The sequence below is a fragment of the Cherax quadricarinatus genome, chromosome 43 (genome assembly GCF_038502225.1).
Source record: "Cherax quadricarinatus isolate ZL_2023a chromosome 43, ASM3850222v1, whole genome shotgun sequence".
Classification (NCBI taxonomy): Eukaryota; Metazoa; Arthropoda; class Malacostraca; order Decapoda; family Parastacidae; genus Cherax; species Cherax quadricarinatus.
The window spans coordinates 7587585-7613238 of NC_091334.1; the positions used below are offsets into that span (position 1 = coordinate 7587585).

The window sequence follows — 25654 nt, forward strand, 5'->3', positions numbered from 1 at the left end:
TATGTTCTTATTTTTGTCTTTATTTGTTTGCCTATTTTAGCCTTCCTGTTCTTATTTATCTGTGTTTGTCTTATTTACGACATTTGTTATTATTTTCAAGTTTTTGTGCTTTTATTTACATGTTTGTGTTATTATTATTTATCTGTTTTGTTTTTTACATACGTTTGTGTTCTTATTTACGTGCTGTGATTACCGTATTTTTGTTCCTATTAACGTATTTTTGCTTGTGCATTTTTTTCTTCACGTATTTTTTCACGTATTCTTGTTCTTCACGTATTTTTTCACGTATTCTTGTTCTTCACGTATTTTTGTTTTCACATAATTTTGTTCTTCACGTATTTTTGTTCTACACGAATTTTTGTTCTTTACGGATTATTGTTCTTAACGTATTTTTATTTTCTCGTATTCTTATTTTTCGCGTATTTTTGCTCTTCGTGTATTTTTTTCTTCAAATAGTTTCATTTTTCTTTGCGTATTTTGCATATTTTTGTTCTCGTATTTTTGTTCTTCACGTATTTTTGTTAACATATTTTTGTTCTTTGTGTTTTTTCTTATGTTTCTTTACTTATTTTCTGCTTCGCATATTTTTGTTCTTCGCGTATGTTTGTTCTTTCCGTATTTTTGGTCTCTCCGTATTTTTATTCTTTGCGCATTTGTTAACATTTTCTTTACTTATTTTTGCTATTCACGTATTTGTGTTCTTCACTTTCTTTTAATAATTTTTTGTTATTCACGTTTTTTCTCGACTTTCTTTGTTGTTATCACGAAATTGGTGATAATAACAAAAACAGACAACAACAAGAAACACAGACAACAACAAGGAACACAGACGACAACAAGAAACACAGACAACAACAAGAAACACAGACAACAACAAGAAACACAGACAACAACAAGAAACACAGACAACAACAAGAAACACAGACAACAACAAGAAACACAGACAACAACAAGAAACACAGACGACAACAAGAAACACAGACAATAACAAGAAACACAGACAATAACAAGAAACACAGACAACAACAAGGAACACAGACGACAACAAGAAACACAGACAACAACAAGAAACACAGACAACAACAAGAAACACAGACAACAACAAGAAACACAGACAACAACAAGGAACACAGACGACAACAAGAAACACAGACAACAACAAGAAACACAGACAATAACAAGAAACACAGACAACAACAAGAAACACAGACAACAACAAGAAACACAGACGACAACAAGAAACACAGACAATAACAAGAAACACAGACAATAACAAGAAACACAGACAATAACAAGAAACACAGACAATAACAAGTAACACAGACAATAACAAGTAACACAGACAACAACAACAAACACAGACAATAACAAGAAACACAGACAACAACAACAAACACAGACAACAACAAGAAACACAGACAATAACAAGTAACATAGACAATAACAAGAAACACAGACAACAACAACAAACACAGACAACAACAAGAAACACAAACAATAACAAGTAACATAGACAATAACAAGAAACACAGACAATAACAAGTAACATAGACAATAACAAGAAACACAGACAATAACAAGAAACACAGACAACAACAAGAAAAACAGACAACAACAAGAAACACAGACAACAACAAGAAACACAGACAATAACAAGAAACACAGACAATAACAAGAAACACAGACAACAACAAGAAACACAGACAATAAAAAGAAACACAGACAACAACAAGAAAAACAGACAACAACAAGAAACACAGACAACAACAAGAGACACAGACAATAACAAGAAACACAGACAATAACAAGAAACACAGACAACAACAAGAAACACAGACAACAACAAGAAACACAGACAACAACAAGAAACACAGACAATAACAAGAAACACAGACAATAACGAGAAACACAGACAATAACAAAAAACACAGACAACAACAAGAAACACAGACTACAACAAGAAACACAGACAATAACGAGAAACACAGACAATAACAAGAAACACAGACAATAACAAGAAACACAGACAATAACAAAAAACATAGACAACATCAAGAAACACAGACTACAACAAGAAACACAGACAATAACGAGAAACACAGACAACAACAAGAAACACAGACAACAACAAGAAACACAGACAACAACAAGAAACACAGACTACAACAAGAAACACAGACAATAACGAGAAACACAGACAATAACAAGAAACACAGACAATAACAAGAAACACAGACAATAACAAGAAACACAGACAATAACAAAAAACACAGACAACAACAAGAAACACAGACTACAACAAGAAACACAGACAATAACGAGAAACACAGACAACAACAAGAAACACAGACAACAACAAGAAACACAGACAACAACAAGAAACACAGACTACAACAAGAAACACAGACAATAACGAGAAACACAGACAATAACAAGAAACACAGACAATAACAAGAAACACAGACAACAACAAGTAACACAGACAACAACAAGAAACACAGACAACAACAAGAAACACAGACAATAACAAAAAAAAACAGACAACAACAAGAAACACAAACAACAACAAGAAACACAGACAACAACAAGAAACACAGACAACAACAAGAAACACAGACAATAACAAAAAAACAGACAACAACAAGAAACACAAACAACAACAAGAAACACAGACAACAACAAGAAACACAAACAACAACAAGAAACACAAACAACAACAAGAAACACAGACAATAACAAGAAGCACAGACAACAACAAGAAACACAGACAACAACAAGAAACACAGACAACAACAAGAAACACAAACAACAACAAGAAACACAGACAACAACAACAAGCACAGACAATAACAAGAAACACAGACAACAACAAGAAACACAGACAATAACAAGAAACACAGACGACAACAACAAGAAACACAGACAATAACAAGAAACACAGACAATAACAAGAAACACAGACGACAACAACAAGAAACACAGACAATAACAAGAAACACAGACAACAACAAGAAACACAGACAATAACAAGAAACACAGACAATAACAAGAAACACAGACAACAGCAAGAAACACAGACAATAACAAGAAACACAGACAATAACAAGAAACACAGACAACAACAAGAAACACAGACAACAACAAGAAACACAGACAACAACAAGAAACACAGACAATAACAAGAAACAATAAATAACTGACTCACATAAAATAAACTACAACTGTTACAACGGTTTATCACAAGTTTGTTTACGGATAAATTATGTTAAAGTTGGTTAAGCAGGTCTCTAGAATTGTTAAATTTAGATTATCAATACTTTTGGAAGAGCTGACATCACAGTTAACTTGATCAGTCTTTACTTTAGTTACTCCACCAACTTTAGAGATCAATTTCCCTTCACAGCGTGAAATATTTAGACAGTTTTGCAATCAATAGTCATAGTTTTGCAATCAATAGTCATAGTTTTGCAATCAATAGTCATAGTTTTCCAATTGATGGTCATAGTTTTGCAATTAATGGTCATAGTTTTGCAATTAATGGTCATAGTTTTGCAATCAATAGTCATAGTTTTGCAATCACTAGTCATAGTTTTGCAATTAATGGTCATAGTTTTGCAATCACTAGTCATAGTTTTGCAATCACTAGTCATAGTTTTGCAATCACTAGTCATAGTTTTGCAATCACTAGTCAGAGTTTTGCAATCACTAGTCATAGTTTTGCAATCACTAGTCAGAGTTTTGCAATCACTAGTTAGAGTTTTGCAATCACTAGTCAGAGTTTTGCAATCACTAGTTAGAGTTTTGCAGTCACTAGTTAGAGTTTTGCAATCAATAGTCATAGTTTTGCAATCAATAGTCATAGTTTTGCAATCAATAGTCATAGTTTTGCAATCAATAGTCATAGTTTTGCAATCAATAGTCATAGTTTTGCAATTAATGGTCATAGTTTTGCAATTAATGGTCATAGTTTTGCAATTAATGGTCATAGTTTTGCAATCAATAGTCATAGTTTTGCAATCACTAGTCATAGTTTTGCAATTAATGGTCATAGTTTTGCAATCACTAGTCATAGTTTTGCAATCACTAGTCATAGTTTTGCAATCACTAGTCATAGTTTTGCAATCACTAGTCAGAGTTTTGCAATCACTAGTTAGAGTTTTGCAATCACTAGTCAGAGTTTTGCAATCACTAGTTAGAGTTTTGCAGTCACTAGTTAGAGTTTTGCAATCAATAGTCATAGTTTTGCAATCAATAGTCATAGTTTTGCAATCAATAGTCATAGTTTTGCAATCAATAGTCATAGTTTTGCAATCAATAGTCATAGTTTTGCAATTAATGGTCATAGTTTTGCAATTAATGGTCATAGTTTTGCAATTAATGGTCATAGTTTTGCAATCAATAGTCATAGTTTTGCAATCACTAGTCATAGTTTTGCAATTAATGGTCATAGTTTTGCAATCACTAGTCATAGTTTTGCAATCAATGGTCATAGTTTTGCAATCACTAGTCATAGTTTTGCAATCACTAGTCATAGTTTTGCAATCACTAGTCATAGTTTTGCAATCACTAGTCAGAGTTTTGCAATCACTAGTTAGAGTTTTGCAGTCACTAGTTAGAGTTTTGCAATCACTAGTTAGAGTTTTGCAATCACTAGTCAGAGTTTTGCAATCACTAGTTAGAGTTTTGCAATCACTAGTTAGAGTTTTGCAATCACTAGTTAGAGTTTTGCAATCACTAGTTAGAGTTTTGCAATCACTAGTTAGAGTTTTGCAATCACTAGTTAGAGTTTTGCAATCACTAGTTAGAGTTTTGCAATCACTAGTTAGAGTTTTGCAATCACTAGTTAGAGTTTTGCAATCACTAGTTAGAGTTTTGCAATCACTAGTTAGAGTTTTGCAATCACTAGTTAAGAGTTTTGCAATCACTAGTTAGAGTTTTGCAATCACTAGTTAGAGTTTTGCAATCACTAGTTAGAGTTTTGCAATCACTAGTCAGAGTTTTGCAATCACTAGTTAGATTTTTGCAATCACTAGTTAAGAGTTTTGCAATCACTAGTCAGAGTTTTGCAATCACTAGTCAGAGTTTTGCAATCACTAGTCAGAGTTTTGCAATCACTAGTTAGAGTTTTGCAATTTGCAAAATGTTACAAAAAGATGTATCTTTGTATTATTTTTCATGTTAGATTTCCTGGAGTTTACCTGGAGAGAGTTTCGGGATCAACGCCCCCGCGGGCCGGTCTGAGACCAGGCAGGGTTGTAACACAGTCCAATGCTAATACGTGGGTCTGGAGTTTTCACAATTCGGGTTCAAGCCCCGCCCGTGGTATGGTTTATTTGCAATCGTGTCATTACGATTTCGTGAATCAGAAATCCACTAGACAGCCGCGTAAAGTCTACGGATATATCATGCCATGTTTCACTTACTCCTCTGCCCTTGTCTTCACCAGTATAATAAATTATCCTTACAAAAATTCCAGACTATTGAGGAATGTATAACTTTTAAAGAGGTGGAGGAGTAAGCTAGCAGAAGGCATCGGTCAGCTGACCAAAAGCTCCAAAACTGTGGGTCATCACGTGACTAAGACCCGCGTCAGGAAATGTAAAAATATGACAAATGCAGAACCAAGTTAATATTACAGACTGTGAAGGGAAACTGATAATTAAACTTGGTGGAGTAACTAAAGAAGAGATTGACCAAGTTAACTTTACTGTCAGCTCTTACATAACTGTTAATAAACTGAATTTAACAATTCTAGAGAACGTGTTAAATAGCTTTAGGTTAATGCATTTTTAAACTAACTTGTGATACAAGTGTTTAATAGTTTTTGTTTTATATTGTGTTCTTTGGTTTGGTTATAACTTGGAAATATAAACACAAATGCAGTATAATGTGATCCTTTATTGACAACGTTTCACCCACACAGTGGGCTTTTTCAAGTCACACACGAATCTACCTGGGGTTGGAAGGTACGAGAGTATTTATAGACAGAATGTTGAAGTCAGGTGAAGAATGCTGCATCTGATGATCTACCGGGTGGGGTTATAGACTCTTGGGTAGCTTGGCAGGGGTGTTGGACAAGTTGTAGACCTTCTGCAGTGTTCTTATGTGGGATAGCGATGAAGAAGTTTCTTGGCGAGTGGTTCAGCTATGTTATAGAAGCCATTGTTCTGGTTGAAATTGTTGGTTATAGAGATAAACGATGATTCCAGGATTCTTCTGTATTGAGTGTTGTCTTCTGTGGCTATAAGTCTTGAGTTTCTGTAGTTAATTAAATGGTTGTGTGAATTGCGATGTTGTACACAGGCATTCCTTGTATCGTCAGTCCTGCTTGCATATTGGTGTTCTGAAATACGGGTTTGGAGGTCTCTTGATGTTTCGCCCACATATAATTTGTTGCAGTCATTACAACATTCTGTCTATAAATACTCTCGTACCTTCCAACCCCAGGTAGATTCGTGTGTGACTTGAAAAAGCCCACTGTGTGGGTGAAACGTTGTCAATAAAGGATCACATTATACTGCATTTGTGTTTATATTTCCATTGTGTCGGTATTTTATACCATTTATTTCCATTGGTTATAACTTATTGCTTGTTTGTTGATGTCTGTGTTTGTAACTAACCACTGCTGCTGTTATTGACGTTCTTATTGTTGATTATGTTCTTGTAGATGATAGTCAACAGGTATTTCGTACATGTTGATTATGTGTATATATATATATATATATATATATATACATATATATATATATATATATATATATATATATATATATATATATATATATATATATATATATATATATATATATATATATATATATATATATACTAGGAACCAGGTGCTACCAGTGATAAATTAAATTATTAAACCAGCAATAAAGTAAACTAATATTCGATAAACAGTTTTATATATTAACTTCTCAAATAGTTAATTTGATTCTAATATCAGCAAGTTTAATATTGGAAGAGAAAGGTGATAAAGCATAATCATTATCTGTCAGTTATGATTGATAATGGTCATAATTACCATAGATCCATAATTAATTTACCAAGAAATAAACTGTTAAAAATAAGAACGTTTGAAGAAATCTTACTCCGAGAATATTTTAAAATACACGAAGTCAGTCATTTTCTGCAAGTAGACGTAACATTACGTCGACATTACGTCTAGTGCTGTCTCGTCAGCACTACATTCTTCCGCTATTGCAGTGGCATCATCAGATGATCGCTGTGACGTAAAATCTTCACTGAATCATGGTTCACTGAATCATGGTTCACTGAATCATGGTTCACTGAATCATGGTTCACTGAATCATGGTTCAATATCATGTCATTGTTAAATGATTCCAGTCGATATTACCAGGATGTTACTATGTTGTGTTACTGCATGCGTTGTCTTACATGATGTTATTGTTACGTGACACGTCGTAACGTAGCCACGACGTTACTGCAATAGCAGCAGAATGTGGGAGGTGATGGGGCGAGGAGGAACACACATACACACACGGGCACTCACACTTACACATAAACACACGCACACACACACACACACACACACACACACACACACACACACACACACACACACACACACACACACACACACACACACACACACACACACACACAGTGTTTGCAACTTAAGTTTCAACACACACACTTGCAACCTAATCTAGGAGGCTTAACATAGCATCGCCGGGGGGGGACTAGCTAGTCAGTCGGTCTTCTCAGTGGTTGGTTTCCGTACTTGCTAACCGGTTGTGGACACCTATAACCGGTTGTGGATACCTCCAATCGGTTGTGGACACCTCAAACCGGTTGTAGACACCTGCAAACCTCTGCTTCACTCATCAAAGCTCTGCCTCAGTTGGGCATGAAGAACATCTGTTAAAAGTCAATGCAATTCTAAATTAGTCTAGAAGTTAATAAATAATTAACGGTTCATCTGCCAAGGCCGCTCCCTCCCTCCCTACCCTCTCTTTAAAATAGACTCTTAAACAGTTCGTTGCCACATTGATAGACGTAATAGCACGCCTGTATGTTTTAATTTGTGTAGCGAGACTAGGTCACGGTGGCTGCTCTTAACTCAACCCTGTACAAAATGCATGTCTTGGTAAGACTCTATCTCTCGGTGGTAGTGTAGCTAGGAGTCCACAGACACTGTGGTCTCCCTGTCGCGGGTATGACCTTTGACCTGAGTGCTTCTTGAGTGAGTGTTGTGACCCGAGTCTGCCGCCTGACCTCTAGTTAGATAATAGCTGTGTTCTGCATCGCGACCGTACGTTAGCATAAGTTCCTTAGGATAGTTTTTTTCTCTCTCTCCTCTCAAGACGAGAGCACACAGTCTCCACACACTTGAGACTTGAATTCCAACCGTAAATGTGTTCCTGTACGTCTGTGCTCACTCCATTGTTGGTGGTGGCATATTAAAGATCCCTCAGTCCCCTCCAAAGATCTTAACTATTAATAAGTTGAATGTCACTCACCTTTCAAGTCAGTATTGCTTCAAACAATGTACGGAATGATCAGCAACAGTACCCCCAAAACACAAACATTAGGCGTTTGTTTTGCGATAGCAGATTGGCGAACTTACCTCCAGCCTGTGAAGCTCACCTGTGTACTTGTACAATAATAGCGTTCTCCTTTCTTACCTTCTTCCTGCAGAACCGCTCCCCCAACAGGGCGTCTGTGTTGACCTGCCCTCACGTGCTGGTGGCCCTGGGCCTACTGTCCACCTTCGTCAAGGAAAACACTTGGTAAAGGGTATCATAAAAGGCAGCAGCACCTCCACCAGCGGCACCGCGCGCGCACGCACACGAACAGCAGTGTTCTGTAGGTAAAACCAAGAAAATTGATGAGGAGGACCAATACTTTGATTCTCCCGTCGTGAGCGTCTCTGCTGGTGGTGGCATCTGTTGCCTGGACCATGATGATGATGATGGTGTGTGTGTGTGCGTGTGCGTGTGTGTGTGTGTGTGTGTGTGTGTGTGTGTGTGTGTGTGTGTGTGTGTGTGTGTGTGTGTATGTATGTGTGTATGTGTGTGTGTGTGGAGGGTGGGCGACCTCCCTACCCCCTCCTCCCTCCCTCCACCCAAGCACCAACAGAACACCTGCCATCATCACTGACCAAAACAACTCACAACTATCATGGATTTTCTAAATCCTCTTCTCTTGTTATTATAGTTTTGAACACATTTAAAGAAACATGTAGTTAACATAATTTCATATATATATATATATATATATATATATATATATATATATATATATATATATATATATATATATATATATATATATATATATATATATATATATATATATATATATATATATATATATATATATATATATATATATATATATGAAGTGTTTATAAAGTCCTTGTTCAAATTTTATTAAGAAAAGTTATATTACACAAGAACTATATATAAAGACATATATAATTCATAATATTTCATCCTTATTCCAAATATATTTATGAAGTCGGAGCAATCTCGAGAAATTCCAATCCAAAGTTGTGGCAACACTAGACCAGCTGGTGTTCCAGGTGGCAACACTAGACCAGCTGGTGTTCCAGGTGGCAACACTAGACCAGCTGGTGTTCCAGGTGGCAACACTAGACCAGCTGGTGTTCCAGGTGGCAACACTAGACCAGCTGGTGTTCCAGGTGGCAACACTAGACCAGCTGGTGTTCCAGGTGGCAACACTAGACCAGCTGGTGTTCCAGGTGTGTCCTCTTAATCACTGCAACACTTCCAAATCAAATGTTGTTCAGAGCTTGAGTTGCGTGTACACTTGTAAACAAACAATTTATATTACTGATGTATATCATTTCTGTAAAAAAATTAGTCTCAATATTTTGAAATACCAAGGTCAGAAAAAAAAAATATTTATATATATATATATATATATATATATATATATATATATATATATATATATATATATATATATATATATATATATATATATATATATATATACGCAGTATTTGTGTTAGAGACTGACCGCCCAACCAACCAGTCACAAACCTCATGATTTTGTTCAACTAGATAGTGTTCCATTGTGTTCTAGTACCACTGTAGTACATATAGTACCACTGTAGTACACATAGTACCACTGTAGTACACATAGTACCACTGTAGTACACATAGTACCACTGTAGTACACATAGTACCACTGTAGTACACTTAGTACCATTTGTATCACTCGCTACACTCGGCACGTGCCTTCTTTAAAAACGTATCGCTTTTCCCTGGGCTTCGTTTCTATTGCAATGTTTCGCTCGGCTTGAGGTTATCCCTGCCGTCTTGGCACTCTTCTAACCTAGCGCTCGAAAGGTTGTTGCTATTGGTGCTGATACTGCTGCTGCTGCTCCTCTGTCGGGTGGAAATGTTGTCAGTGTAACCCTTCATCGTGCTGACAGGAAACAGTGGATAGTGAGGTGGTGAAGAACTCTCAACTCCAGTGGTGGTTGCTTCAACTTATTCACAACCACTGCTAAAACTTACCTGCTAAGCTCTGCCACTGGTGTACCATACCTTCCACTAGTTTACCATTCCTTCAACTAGTTTACTCTGCCTTCTACTAGTATGCTACACCTTCTACTAGTATACTATACCTTCTACTAGTTTCACCATTGGTTTACCAAGGGTTCTGGCCACGACGCGCTTTCCCAGTTCCACTGGTGTATTGTGTCAGTCATCAGTTGCAGAAGGTACTGGTAAATCCCTCACAGATCACCCATCTACGAGGTACTGGTAAATCCCTCACAGATCACCCATCTACGAGGTACTGGTAAATCCCTCACAGATCACCCATCTACGAGGTACTGGTAAATCCCTCACAGATCACCCATCTACGAGGTACTGGTAAATCCCTCATAGATCACCCATCTACGAGGTACTGGTAAATCCCTCATAGATCACCCATCTACGAGGTACTGGTAAATCCCTCACAGATCACTCATCTACGAGGTACTGGTAAATCCCTCATAGATCACCCATCTACGAGGTACTGGTAAATCCCTCACAGATCACCCATCTACGAGGTACTGGTAAATCCCTCACAGATCACCCATCTACGAGGTACTGGTAAATCCCTCACAGATCACCCATCTACGAGGTACTGGTAAATCCCTCATCAGTCGTTGAAAATACGGAAAAAAAATAATTTTTGCACAGGGAAAAAGTTAAGAGTTGTCGACAATAGACTTCGCTAATTTTTTTTATTTTGAGTTAGATTCTCAATATATTTTTTTTACCAGGATCATTAAAAAAATTCAACTGCGTATCGGTAATGCAGAAATAAATTTGGGGTTGCTTTAGGGATATTGTAAGAAGGTCGACGACTGATCCAGAAGCAATAATTTACGACTACCGTATTCTTTACGCTACGACTACCGTATTTTTCACGCTTCGACTACCGTATTGTTCACGCTACGACTACCGTATTGTTCACGCTACGACTACCGTATTGTTCATGGTACTACTGTATTGTTCACGCTACGACTACTGCATTGTTCACTCCACGACTACCGTGTTGTTTACGCTACGATTACGGTACTGTTCACACCACGACTATCGTATTGTTCACGCCACGACTACCGTATTGTTCATGGTACTACCGGATTGTTCATGGTACTACCGTATTGTTCACGCTACGACTACCGCATTGTTCACGGTACGACTACCGTATTGTTCACGTCACCACTACTGTATTGTTCATGGTACTACCGTATTGTTCATGGTACTACCGTATTGTTCATGGTACTACCGTATTGTTCATGGTACAACTACATTGTTGAATATGATAAGTGAGAGATAATATTGTTGAACCACCATTACTACCACCATTACTACCACCATTACTACCACCATTACCACCATTATTACTACCATTACTACCATCATTATTACCACTATTATTACCACCATCACCCATTACTACCACCATTACTACTACCATCACCCATTACTACCACTATTATTACCACCATCACCCATTACTACCACCATTACTACTACCATCACCCATTACTACCACTATTATTACCACCATCACCCATTACTACCACTATTATTACCACCATCACCCATTACTGCCATTACTACCACCATCACCCATTACTACCACTATTATTACCAACATCACCCATTACTACCACTATTATTACCACCATCACCCATTACTACCACCACCATTACTACCACCACCATTACTACCACCACCAACATTACTACCACCATTACTACCATCACCATCATTACTACCACCACCACCCATTACTACCACCATTACTACCACCACCATTGTGTCCACCATTACTACAACCACCATTACTACAACCACCATTACTACCATTTTACTACCACCGTTACTACCACCATTACTACCACAACCATTACTACCACCATTACTACCCCCACCATTGCTAACACCATTACTACCACCACCACCATTACTGTCACCATTACTACCACCATTACTTCCACCACTATCACAATCACTACCACCACTACCACCATCACTACCACCACCACTACTACCACCACTACTACCACCACTACCATCACCATTGCTACCACCACCATTACTACCGCCACCATTACTACCATCACCATTACTACCACCATCACTACTATCATCATTACTACCACCCACTACCACCACCACAACCACCACCATCACTACCATCACCATTGCTACCACCACAATTACGACCATCACTACCACCATTATCATTACCATCACCACTCCCCCTACTCAGCACCCACCTCGACCCACCCATCACCCACCACCACCACGACCCATCCATCACCACCTCGACCCACCCATCACCCACCTCGACCCACCCATCACCCACCATGACCCACCCATCACTACCACGACCCACCCATCACCACGACCCACCCATCACCCACCTCGACCCACCCATCACCCACCTCGACCCACCCATCACTCATCACGACCCACATATCCACCACGTACATCACTTAATAATTATATATATATATATATATATATATATATATATATATATATATATATATATATATATATATATATATATATATATATATATATATATATATATATATATATGTCGTGCCGAATATGTAAAACTGGTCAATTAGCAAGAACTCATTTAAAATTAAGTCCTTTCTAAAATTTTCTCTTATACATTTAAAGACATATTTTTTTCATTAATGTTAATGTAAGAATTTTTAATTTTGCACCAAAAGAGTTTTAGAAAACTTATCTAACCTTCTTATAACAAGAGAATTTTATTTTAGCTTAATCCAACTAAATATATTTTAAATACGTTTACAATAATTTAATACTAAACAAACACAATCAAATATATTTTTTTCGTTAGGTTCAGAATGATTTTGGCGAAATTATTGCATACACAAATTTTCACTTGTCCTATATGGCAAGATGAGCGTTGCTATTTAAGCCAAGATAGCAAGTTCTGCCTATTCGGCACGACATATCCATATATATATATATATATATATATATATATATATATATATATATATATATATATATATATATATATATATATATATATATATATATATAATATATATATATATATATATATATATATATATATATATATATATATATATATATATATATATATATATATGCCTAAAATTATTATAATTTTACGAGGATAAGCACTGGTAACCAGAGGCCAGGTGTGTAGTGTGTGTGTATTGCAGGTGTGTAGTGAGTTTATGACAGGTGTGTAGTGAGTATATGACAGGTGTGTAGTGAGTTTATGACAGGTGTGTAGTGAGTATATGACAGGTGTGTAGTGAGTGTATGACAGGTGTGTAGTTAGTATATGACAGGTGTGTAGTGAGTGTATGACAGGTGTGTAGTGTGTGTATGACAGGTGTATTGGGTGTACTAAGGTGTAGAATATGGAATAAGGCGTACAGTTGTGTAGCTGTAGGATTGTATACTGAGTGCGCAGGTGTATCACAGGTGTCGTACAGGTACAGGTGTACAGCACAGCGTAGTTTGGTTGAGTGTACCAGTGTTGGTGTACAAGTAGATCCTGAGAGTGAGGTGTAATGGGTGGGTGTATTACACACACACGCACACGTACACACTCTCACGCACTCATAGACGGAGCCAGGAGCTATGACTCGACAATACAACATATAGATGAGTACACAAACAGTTTCTACATTTAAACCTAAATCATTAGGCATACCAGTTATTAGAGAGAGGGAGGGAGAAGACCGGTGCTAGAGAACAACCTGACAGGGGAGACTCTACAGATATCGTGCAGAGGGAAAGATCTGTGAGTAAACATAACACCAAACATATCACCAGAAACCAATACAATCCACATAAGATCGAAGTATATGTGAAGTTAGGGAGAGTTTCTCCAGTGTTTTAAATCCCTGAAGACTTAACTGGACTTACTACGTCTGGTCCGTCACGGAACCCACAGAACCATCCTGGTCCAGCATACTGCTGGTCCAACACACTGCTGGTCCAACACACTGATGGTCCAGCATACTGCTGGTCCAACACACTGATGGTCCAGCACACTGCTGGTCCAACACACTGCTGGTCCAACACACTGATGGTCCAGCACACTGCTGGTCCAACACACTGATGGTCCAGCACACTGCTGGTCCAACACACTGATGGTCCAGCACACTGCTGGCCCAACACACTGATGGTCCAACACACTGATGGTCCAGCACACTGCTGGTCCAACACACTGCTGGTCCAACACACTGCTGGTCCAACACTCTGCTGGTCCAACACACTGATGGTCCAACACACTGCTGGTCCAACACACTGATGGTCCAACACACTGATGGTCCAACACACTGATGGTCCAACACTGATGGTCCAACACACTGCTGGTCCAGCACACTGCTGATCCAACACACTGCTGGTCCAACACACTGCTGGTCCAACACACTGCTGGTCCAACACACTGATGGTCCAGCACACTGCTGGTCCAACACTCTGCTGGTCCAACACACTGATGGTCCAACACACTGCTGGTCCAACACACTGCTGATCCAACACACTGCTGGTCCAACACACTGATGGTCCAACACACTGCTGGTCCAACACACTGATGGTCCAACACTCTGCTGGTCCAACACACTGATGGTCCAACACACTGCTGGTCCAACACACTGCTGGTCCAACACACTGCTGGTCCAACACACTGCTGGTCCAACACACTGCTGGTCCAACACTCTGCTGGTCCAACACACTGCTGGTCCAACACACTGCTGGTCCAACACACTGATGGTCCAACACACTGATGGTCCAACACACTGCTGGTCCAACACACTGCTGGTCCAACACACTGATGGTCCAACACACTGCTGGTCCAACACACTGCTGGTCCAACACACTGCTGGTCCAACACACTGCTGGTCCAACACACTGATGATCCAACACACTTTAAAACTATTTAAGAGAGAGGTTTGCAGAAACCTTGTACTGGAGCTCAGAGGCTTCAGCTACTAAAGGAACTAAACCTGACGCTCGAAAAAGCGACAAATCAGGTGAGCTATGATTACGACCTTCATAATACTTATGAGGTTTAGATAAAACCGATGGATAAAAGGCTATAACACCTGAGGCACAGAGGCACAGAGGCAAAAGGGACACATATCGAGGCTAAGAATGTAGATAGTCCGCAGGAATGTTAGGGAATATTTCTTCAGCCTTAGGATGGAGAATAAGCAGAATGAACTTGATTAAAAATCCTTGGAGGCAAAAAAAAAAAAAACAGTAAATGGTTACAAGACTGGGTACGATATGAACCAAGATGCAAGAAACATATAATAGAGGTAATCGTAGTTGAAATGGAGGGGCCAGGAGCTGAGACTGGAACCCCAGCAAACACAGCTGTGTGAGGACCCTCACACAAACACAAACATACTTGCCGGTTAAATACGTAAATTAAGTCACTTCTGAAGTTTGTAAGAAATTTCTCGTTTTGTACAGAAACCGCATCTTGGACAGCACCGCAATGCAGGGCACCAAGAAGTGCAATGCAGGGCACCAAGAAGTGCAATGCAGGGCACCAAGAAGTGCAATGCAGGGCAGGAGAGAGCACAGAGTGAGGGAACATAACAGGGCGTGGCATCCATGCCTACTTAACCTGCCTCTCTCTCCACTCCCTCATAAAAATCTATCTTAAACCGGACTATTGATTTCGTGGCTGGCCGGCCTCTGGGAGCCGAGGTCACTCTGACCTCACCTAGTGCATGGAGGTCACTCTTAACATCACAAGACATCACCGGTGCTCAAGTTACTCACCATGTCATCGCATTCCTGTAAATTCCAGTACAGAGAAGAGTTACTCTGGCCTCATTTCATGTGTACATAGTGAGACATATTTGACCGTACTGGTGAAATTAAGTCACCTAGACACCTAACGACCGCTAGGTATAGATCATTATAGGTACTTAAGAACAAGAATCACTTTGATCTCCGTTTTAGGAAGCATGAAACTACCATATCATTGTTACGACTTCAAAAAAAAGGATATAAAATAAATCCTCGAGACTCCTCTTGCATGCGTGTGATATATCTGGAGGCTTCGTGTTTTCTCATCAAACTTTTAAGTCTTTCTCTGAAGATATTTTTGTGTATTAAGGCGATGTTGTGGGTTTTAAAGTGTCGGGTTTGCTGGGAATAATCAAAGTTTTAACTTGACTCTTTTTTTTTTTAAAGTCGACTTGTGTAGAGATGCGCAAACTTTGTAAGGTAGAAGTGAGACAAGCTTTATTTCTGTAAGCATTAATGAAGCTGACCTTGTTAAGCTTTATAGCTGTTGTCAATTTTGAGTGCTGAACTGACAGTATTATGGGTGTCATGCGTAATCTCGTGTGTCGTTTGTTTGGTGTGGAACTGTCGTTGTTACAGTCGGAACTGCAATTGTTATGGTTGTCGTGTGAGGTTGACAGACTCATCCTCGCTGAAGTTGAGGAGCAAAACAAAGATTTTCTATATTTTTTAATCCCCTCCCGTGTGTGAGAGTGACTTTTTCCTGCTGATTTTGAAGTGTGTAATTTATTTTGGGTTTATGCAAATCCTACATGTGAACAATATTACCTCTGGCAGCAGACTGGGGCAGTCAGACCAACTCCTCTTTACAAGAGCCATTAAACGAGAGGGCCTTTTTATTTGTTTACGTTTTTTTCATATTGTAAAACATTATGGCTGCTTTCATAGGCTGGCCGTAAGGATATGAAGTATGAACTCTTTCAGGAATATCCGTTAAGTACCTGAACGTCGGGGGATCGACGGCCACACACTCACCAGGCCCAAGACTGGATGCTGACTAATCCAGTCAACCTGTTCTACGACGCCATTCACAACCCTCTCAGACGAACCTAACACCGCTCTCAACACGGGCGTTCCTCTAACAATAATAATATTATTTTCAATATCTTTCTTTCTCAATGATATGTATATATATATATATATATATATATATATATATATATATATATATATATATATATATATATATATATATATATATATATATATATATATATATATATATATAAGGATATCCTGTATTTTGTGTATTTTGTGTATGGTTGATGCGAGAGAGGCAACAGAAGGTGTAACTGTTACAACATGGTTGTTAGTGTTGATCTTGTTTGAGGTTGAGTTAGTTGACTAGTGTTTGATAGTTCTGTAAAGAGTGTTTGCTTGTAGTTGAGCGAGTGTTGCACGCACCGCTAGTCTTTATGTACAGTTTCAGATGCTTTTTTTTTCAAAATTATACTAGATTTACCTAAGATTAATTAGCGGTATATATAGTTGAATCAAGGTATATTCAGAAATAGACCAGTTGTAATGTTAATAGGAATGATGGTAGATCTCTGCCAATTATTTTGTGAATGTAAAAAAAAAAAATATATATATAAATATATATAAAGAAATCTTTAATCAAATGAGAAATGCATTATTTGTGGTCAGATGATAGGGAAGAATGTTTTTTTTATGTGGATTTTTGGTTCTGATAGGCTAAGCTAGCATAACAATCACTATGCTCTTCTTGTAACATACTTGTATTTGCCATTAATTATCTTCCCCCCTCCCTCCTCCCCCCAAAAAAATATTTTTACCTTTGATGACCAAAATTTAAAAATCCGACTCTTGTCTCCATTACGTTTCCAAAAATAGGGCTAAACCTGTTATATTACGTTTTAGTAATTGTCTAAAGCAGTGTAAAATGTGATTATCTTAATTAATTTTCGTAGGATTACCTTGGCTGAGCTTAGATGATAATGGATTTTTATATATGGGTGTTCAAGGGGGAGGGGGAAGTGGTCAGAAATTTGGAATCTTGTTTTGGGAAAGTTTAGGCAATGTGATGCTGGGAGCCAGCTGTTCATGATGCTGGGAGCCAGCTGTTCATGATGCTGGGAGCCAGCTGTTCATGATGCTGGGAGCCAGCTGTTCATGATGCTGGGAGCCAGCTGTTCATGATGCTGGGAGCCAGCTGTTCATGATGCTGGGAGCCAGCTGTTCATGATGCTGGGAGCCAGCTGTTCATGATGCTGGGAGCCAGCTGTTCATGATGCTGGGAGCCAGCTGTTCATGATGCTGGGAGCCAGCTTTTCATGACACCAGAACCCAGCCGTTCATGGCGACAGGACCCAAATGTTCATGACACCAGAACCCAGCCGTTCATGGCGCCAGGACCCAGCCGTTCATGACACCAGAACCCAGCCGTTCATGGCGCCAGAACCCAGCCGTTCATGACACCAGAACCCAGCCGTTCATGGCATGCTGCCTCGCTGCTCACTCTTCCTTGAACGTGTCAGCAATATCTATACTATTGGCTTTGAGTGTAACGTGTGTGTGCGAGTCCATGTCTAACGTAACGAAAGACCAAGAGCCCTCTCTTAAGTCATTGTTTTGTGGCTGTTGCTCTTCCACGTGAAAAGCATTCCTCTTTCAGTCTCATTTGTCTCTCTACAAACTCATTCCATTTGAATGAGATAGGAATGTTTCAAAGTCTCAGTCTCTCTCTCTCTCTCTCTCTCTCTCTCTCTCTCTCTCTCTCTCTCTCTCTCTCTCTCTCTCTCTCTCTCTCTCTCTCTCTCTCTCTCTCTCTCTCTCTCCCTTCCATATAACTCATTCCTCATATCTCTTTCTATAAATAGATAAGAACTTCTGGAACCTTTCACGGCCGTTAATTTAGAGATGGAAACGTTGCTACGACGTTTCGGTCCGTCGTGGACCATTTATAATGTCCATGAAGGACTGAAACGCCGGCTAAAGTTTCGACTCCAAATTGGGTTTTTTGGTGAACTGTTCCAGCCACGGTATTGTGGATTTTATTCTCCTTTTGGAGCTTGTTTGTACTTCTTCTTGGTGTGGCATTTAGTTTTACATGTATCTAGTGTAGTGACAGTGGTCCGCCTCTTGGTCCACCAAGAGTTACGATATATTTTTGTAATTACGTACGCTAGTATTGGGCCTGTTCTTACGTTGGTGGACCGGCAGGCGGTCCACGACACATGTGTGTTTTGTGGTGGCTGGCCCGGTGGAGTGCTGAAGGATGAGGTTCCCTGGTGGACTGATCAGGACGGGAATGGACGTGAAGCCTTTATACGGTTGCCGCACTCGGCTTCGTTATCACGACAGGAATGAACGCGAAGCCTTTATATGATTGCCGCACTCGGCTTTGTTATCGGGACGGGAATGGACGTGAAGCCTTGACATGGTCACCAAGCTCGGCGAATCGTGACAATTACGAAGCCACTCGGACACGGTCACGCAGGAAACAGTTCTCGGTGGCCAGAGTAGGACGGTCACTGTCTCCAGTCCGGGCCCAGCCACCAGGTCAAACATGGTCACCGATTAGCTCGAGGCTCTCACCAAGTTTTTTCATCATTAATACTTTTATAATTATTTTTGATTATCATATTATTATATATATATATATATTATTATTATTATCGTGTATAGGCCTAACCCGGCCTATGTTTTTGTTGTCAGTTGATAAGCTGTGAAGAAATTGATGGATGGAACCAATAAATTATAAACAATATAAACTGAACGTTTTATTTCCCAGACGCGACACCATTGAAGGGTTCTTGATCCAGAGAACTGGAGCTACCATTCTTTGCTTTGGATAAAATCTCATTATCTCCCAGATGAGCAAGACACGTGAGTCAGTACTGACGAGACGTTTCGCCTGCTCAGCAGGCCTCTTCAGTCGTGGAGGTGCAGATATGAGGTAGTCAGTCCCTGAGCGTCCCAAATACTGTCTTCTACAGGCTTAATTAACGCTTCTAAATAATACAATAATAGTAATTAATAATATTATTATTAGTGGTAGTAGTAGTAATGAACTCCAGAAAAAATTATGCAGTGGAAATTTATCCCATATTTTCACTTAATATACAAAAAATGCGGCAATCAGGCTCGATCCAAGGAAGTTGATGACAGTTCCACTTCCTTAGATCAAGAGCCCCTCGCCGGCATCAAGGCATCTTTAAGGAGAGTGCTCCATAAGGGATACTAGGAGACACAGGTGACTTCGATACTTGGAGACACATGGCCCAGGATGTCTCCAGTGACGTCATAAAGCATCTTATATATATATATATATATATATATATATATATATATATATATATATATATATATATATATATATATATATATATATATATATATATATATATATATATATATATATATATATATATATATATATATATATATATATATATATATAGTAGGTTGGTAGACAACAACCACCCAGGGAGATACTACCGTCCTACCAAATGAGTGTGAAACACAAACCTGTAATTGTTTTACATGATGGTAGGATTGCTGGTGTCATTTTCTGTCTCATAAACATGCAAGGTTCCAGGTATTTCTTGCTACTTCTACTAACACTTAGGTCACACTACGCATGCATGTACAAGCATGTTTATACTAACCCCTCTGGGTTTTCTTCTTTTTTTCTTCCTAGTTCTTGTTCTTTAAAATATAAAAAAAAGTTCTTGTTCTTATTTATTTCTGTTTATCTCCATGGGGAAGTGGAACAGAATTCTTCCTCCGTAAGCTATGCGTGTCGTAGGAGGCGACTAAATGCCAGGAGCAATGGGCTAGTAATCCCTTCTCCTGTATAAACTACTAAAAAGAAGGAAAAGAAATACTTTATAAAATTTGGATGTTTGAAAGTGCGTGGATGTAGTGCGTGTGATAAGAGATGATTGCTGATGTTATGAATGAAAAGAAGTTGGATGTCCTGACCCTACGCGAAACAAAGCTGAAGGGGGTAGGTGAGTTTCAGTGGGGAGAAATAAATGGGATTAAGTCAGGGGTATCTGAGAGAGTTAGAGATAAGGAAGGGGTAGCAATAATGTTGAAGGATCAGTTATGGAGAGAGAAAAGGGAATATAAATGTGTAAATTCAAGGATTATGTGGATTAAAATAAGGGTCGGATGTGAAAAGTGGGTCATAATAAGTGTGTATGCACCTGGAGGAGAGAGGATTGTAGAGAAGATAGAGAGATTTTGGGAGACGCCAAGCAAGTGTATAGGAACTTTTGAACCAAGTGAGAGAGTAATTGTGGTAGGGGACCTAAATGCTAAACTAGGAGAAGCGTTTAGAGAGGGTTTGTTAGGTAAGTTTGGAGTGCCAGGTGTAAATGATAATGGGGAACATTTGGTTAAACTTTGTATAGAAAGGGGTTTGGCTATAGGTAACGCATGTTTTAAGAAAAAGAGGATAAATAAGTATACAAGATATGATATAGGGCGTAATGACAGTAGTTTGTTGGACTATATATATTGGTAGATTAAAAACTGTTGGGTAGACTTCAGGATGTACATGTTTATAGAGGGGCCACAGATATATCAGATCACTTTTTAGCTGTAGCTACAGTGAGAGTAAAAGTTAGATGGGGTACAAGGAAAATGGAAGTAGCGAGTAAAAGAGAGGTGAAGGTTTATAAACTAAAGGAGGAGGCAGTTAGGAAAATTAAAAGTGAATGTAGGAAAGAGTAAGGTGATGAGGATAACCAGAAATTTAGGTAATGGAAGATTGGATATCAGATTGGAGGGAGAGAGTATGGAAGAGGTGAATCTAGTCAGACATTTGGGAGTGGACGTGTCAGCAGATGGGTCTATGAAAGATGACGTGAATCATAGAATTGACGAGGGTAAAAAGGTGAGTGGTGCACTGAGGAGTGTGAAGACAAAGAACTTTGTCCATAGAAGCAAAGAGTGGAATGTATGAGAGTATAGTTATACCAACATTCTTATATGGGTGTGAAGCATGGGTGGTGAATGTTGCAACAAGGAGAAGGCTGGAGGCAGTGATGTCATGTCTGAGGGCAATGTGTGGTGTGAATATAATGCAGAAAATCCACAGTTTGGAGATTAGGAAGAGATGTGGGATTACCAAAACTATTATCCAGAGGGTTGAGGTAGGGTTAGTGAGATGGTTTGGAAGTGTAAAGAGGATGGAATGAAATAGAATGGCTTCGAGAGTTTATAAATCTGTAGTGGAGGGAAGGCGGGGTAGGGGTCAGCCTAGGAAAGGTTGGAGGGAGGAGGTAAAGGAGAATTTGTGTGTGAGGGGCTTGGACTTCCAGCAAGAGTGTGTGAGCGTGTTAGATAGGAGCAAATGGAGACAAATGGTTTTTAGGACTTCACGTGCTGTTGGAGTGTAAGCAAGGTAACATGAAGGGATTCAGGGAAACAAGCAGGCCAGACTTGAGTCCTGGAGGTGGGAAGTACAGTGTCTGCACTCTGAAGGACGGATGTTAATGTTGCAGTTTTATAACTGTAGTGTAAAATACTCCTCTGGGAAGACAGTGATGGAGTGAATGATGATGAAAGTTTTTCTTTTTCGGGCCACCCTGCCTTAGTGGCCACCTTGTCTTGGTGGCCACCCTGCCTTAGTGGCCACCTTGTCTTGGTGGCCACCCTGCCTTGGTGGCCACCTTGCCTTGGTGGCCATCCTGCCTTGCTGGGAGACGGCCGATGTGTTATATATATATATATATATATATATATATATATATATATATATGTATTTTGTCTTTATATAAAATATATATACATAATATAGGGGGTGGTAGGAGAAAATTCTCAAACAGCTTCAGGGAGAATCTTGAGTTTTCCCAGAAGCAAGTTTATTCTTTTCTCTGAGGATGAGGGTCCCCATAACAGTTCTAGAGGTGGTACCTCCCTATATAATATTTTAAAAAAAAAAAAAAATATATATATATATATATATATATATATATATATATATATATATATATATATATATATATATATATATATATATATATATATATATATATATATATATATATATATATGTATGTATGTAGTAGGAAGATCAGTGTTTTTTTTCTGAATCCTTTTATTTATCTACTTTGTTAAGTGTGGTACACACTGAACTGAAAGAAACTGCAAAATGGTTTGATCCGAGGCGGGAAAGTGTAGCTCCAGTGCCTTGGATAAAAATGTCTTCGCCATTAACCCCCCTTCCCTCCCTCCCTCCCTACCTCCCTCCCTCCCTCCCTCCCTCCCTCCCTCCCTCCCTCCCTCCCTCCCTCCCTCCCTCCTCTTGGAGGGCTGATCAGGGGTCACTGACCCCTGGATGATGTGTTGTAGATAGAGCTCTTCAACAGGGAAGGCTCTTGATCCAAGGAATTGGAGCTGTCCTCCCCTTCCCTGGATCCATTCTAACCGCCTCCCAGTTTCCAGGCGCTGTGTAATAATAATAATAATAATAATAATAATGATAATAATAATAAATAATTATAATAATCATAAAATAATAATGGGAAAATGATACTAATAATGCTAATAAGAATGATGGGATAATAATAATACTAGATGAAGGGAGGCCTATATCGCTCTTTCCACCGCCCAGATTTAGGCATTTCTTGGCCTGGCACATCGCCCAAGGAAAGGGACCTGCTCTCTTCCTTGGATCGAACCTGAATGCCTCCCATTTCTCTCCAGGCGTTGCATGTCCCCTACGGGTTTAGCGCTCTTCGTGTATATATGTTAACAGTTCTCCGGACATCTACTGCATGAAACCTACGGTGTTCTGTTGAAGCTTCCCAGTGAATAGAACACGTGAAGGCGGTGGTTCACTGCGGTGTTTATACCTCTCAAGGGAGGCTCCTGGAAGATGTGGAGGCTCCTGGAAGCAGGTGAAGAGGCTCCTGGAAGCAGGTGAGGAGGCTCCTGGAAGCAGGTGAGGAGGCTCCTGTAAGCAGGTGAGGAGGCTCCTGGAAGCAGGTGAGGAGGCTTCTGGAAGCAGGTGAGGAGGCTCCTGGAAGCAGATGAGGAGACTCCTGGAAGCAGGTGAGGAGACTCCTGGAAGCAGGTGAGGAGGGGGAAGGCTATTCAAGAAGGCGCTGGACACGCACCTAAAGTCAGAACCTGACCAGCCGGGCTGTAGTTCCTACGTCGGTTTGTGTGCGGCCGGCAGTAACAGCCTGGTTGATCAGACCCTGATCCGCCGCGGGGGAGTTGACCCCCGAAACCCTCTCCAGGTATACTCCAGGTGAGGTACTGAACCCGCTTTTCCCTTCCTTTGAACCTGAAAGCTTCCCATCTCTTCCCAGGCACTGACCCTTATGGGTTTAGTGCTCCCCCTTCCCCTCTCCCTCATGAATACATAAAGTCTTCACTTAACGTCGTCGATAGGCTTTTCGAAACTGCTGCTTTAAGTGAAACGACGTATAACAAAACCAATTTTACCATAGGCTAATTTATATAAACAAGAGTTACGTTGCTACGGCAGGGGCGAGTTGAGAGGGAGGACAGTAGTGCGGCAGACGCCATGACTATGGAATGTGTCGCTCTGGGAAACTATAATTCATTTACTACTACTAATAATAATAATATCTTTATTTCTACAAGTACATGTACAAGGTATACAGTTCCAGCTGACATCAATGACATACTACTATGTAGAAAGCCGCTTGTTATGCAGAGCATTTCGGGCAAATTAGGTCAGTTGTGTCCCAGGATGCGACCCACACCAGTCCACTAACACCTAGGTACCCATTTTACTGATGGGGAACATAGACAACCAGTGTAAAGAATCACTCCCAATGTTTCTACCCTCGCCGGGAATCAAAGCGAGAGCTTTAGATCTCATCAACATTATAACGAAACGACATTAAGTGAGGACTGCTTGTATAATACGGTGTAATCTGTATACACAAATAACAAGGAGGGAGAAAGAAGCGGAGTGGCTGGATATAGCATAAGCCGTCGTGGGGCCCTATATACCAACATGTTAAGTTGCTCTGTTGTTCTGTGACTGCAGGTGCACTCTGCGTTTTTTTTACCCACTAGCAGTGTCTCACCGCCCGCTGCACTCAGTACATCAGCTTGACGTCGCTGAGGACACCTGCCTTGGATAAAGTAAGTTTGGAAAAAGTTTAAACGTGATATTGATGTGTTGCTGTTTAGCTCAACATGACCAGCCAGGTCAACATTCCCCCCCTCCATCCCCTGTTTATTACAACCTGAGGTGCTGTTTGATCCGTTTTGACTTATGATGACACGGACTCTTCTTGATGCTGGTGAGCTCTTGATCCAAGTCACTGAACCTATCCTTCCTTGC

At 39.6% G+C, this 25654-nt stretch overlaps 1 protein-coding gene across 6 annotated transcripts in view; it reads left to right on the top strand.

Annotated features, from left to right (window-relative positions):
- Nucleotides 1-20087, top strand: part of LOC128694114 (chondroadherin) — a 159904-nt gene extending 139817 nt beyond the window's left edge. For 3 of the 6 annotated variants that reach the window (XM_070093537.1, XM_070093540.1, XM_070093538.1), the window contains 2 exons: nt 8665-8836; nt 17278-20087. In XM_070093537.1, the coding sequence (XP_069949638.1) occupies nt 8665-8760 (96 nt within the window). In that variant the 3' untranslated portion in view covers nt 8761-8836; nt 17278-20087. The remainder of the gene's footprint in view (nt 1-8664; nt 8837-17277) is intronic. The other 3 variants (XM_070093539.1, XM_070093541.1, XM_070093542.1) reach the window with 1 other exon arrangement.
- Nucleotides 20088-25654: the final 5567 nt, after the last annotated feature.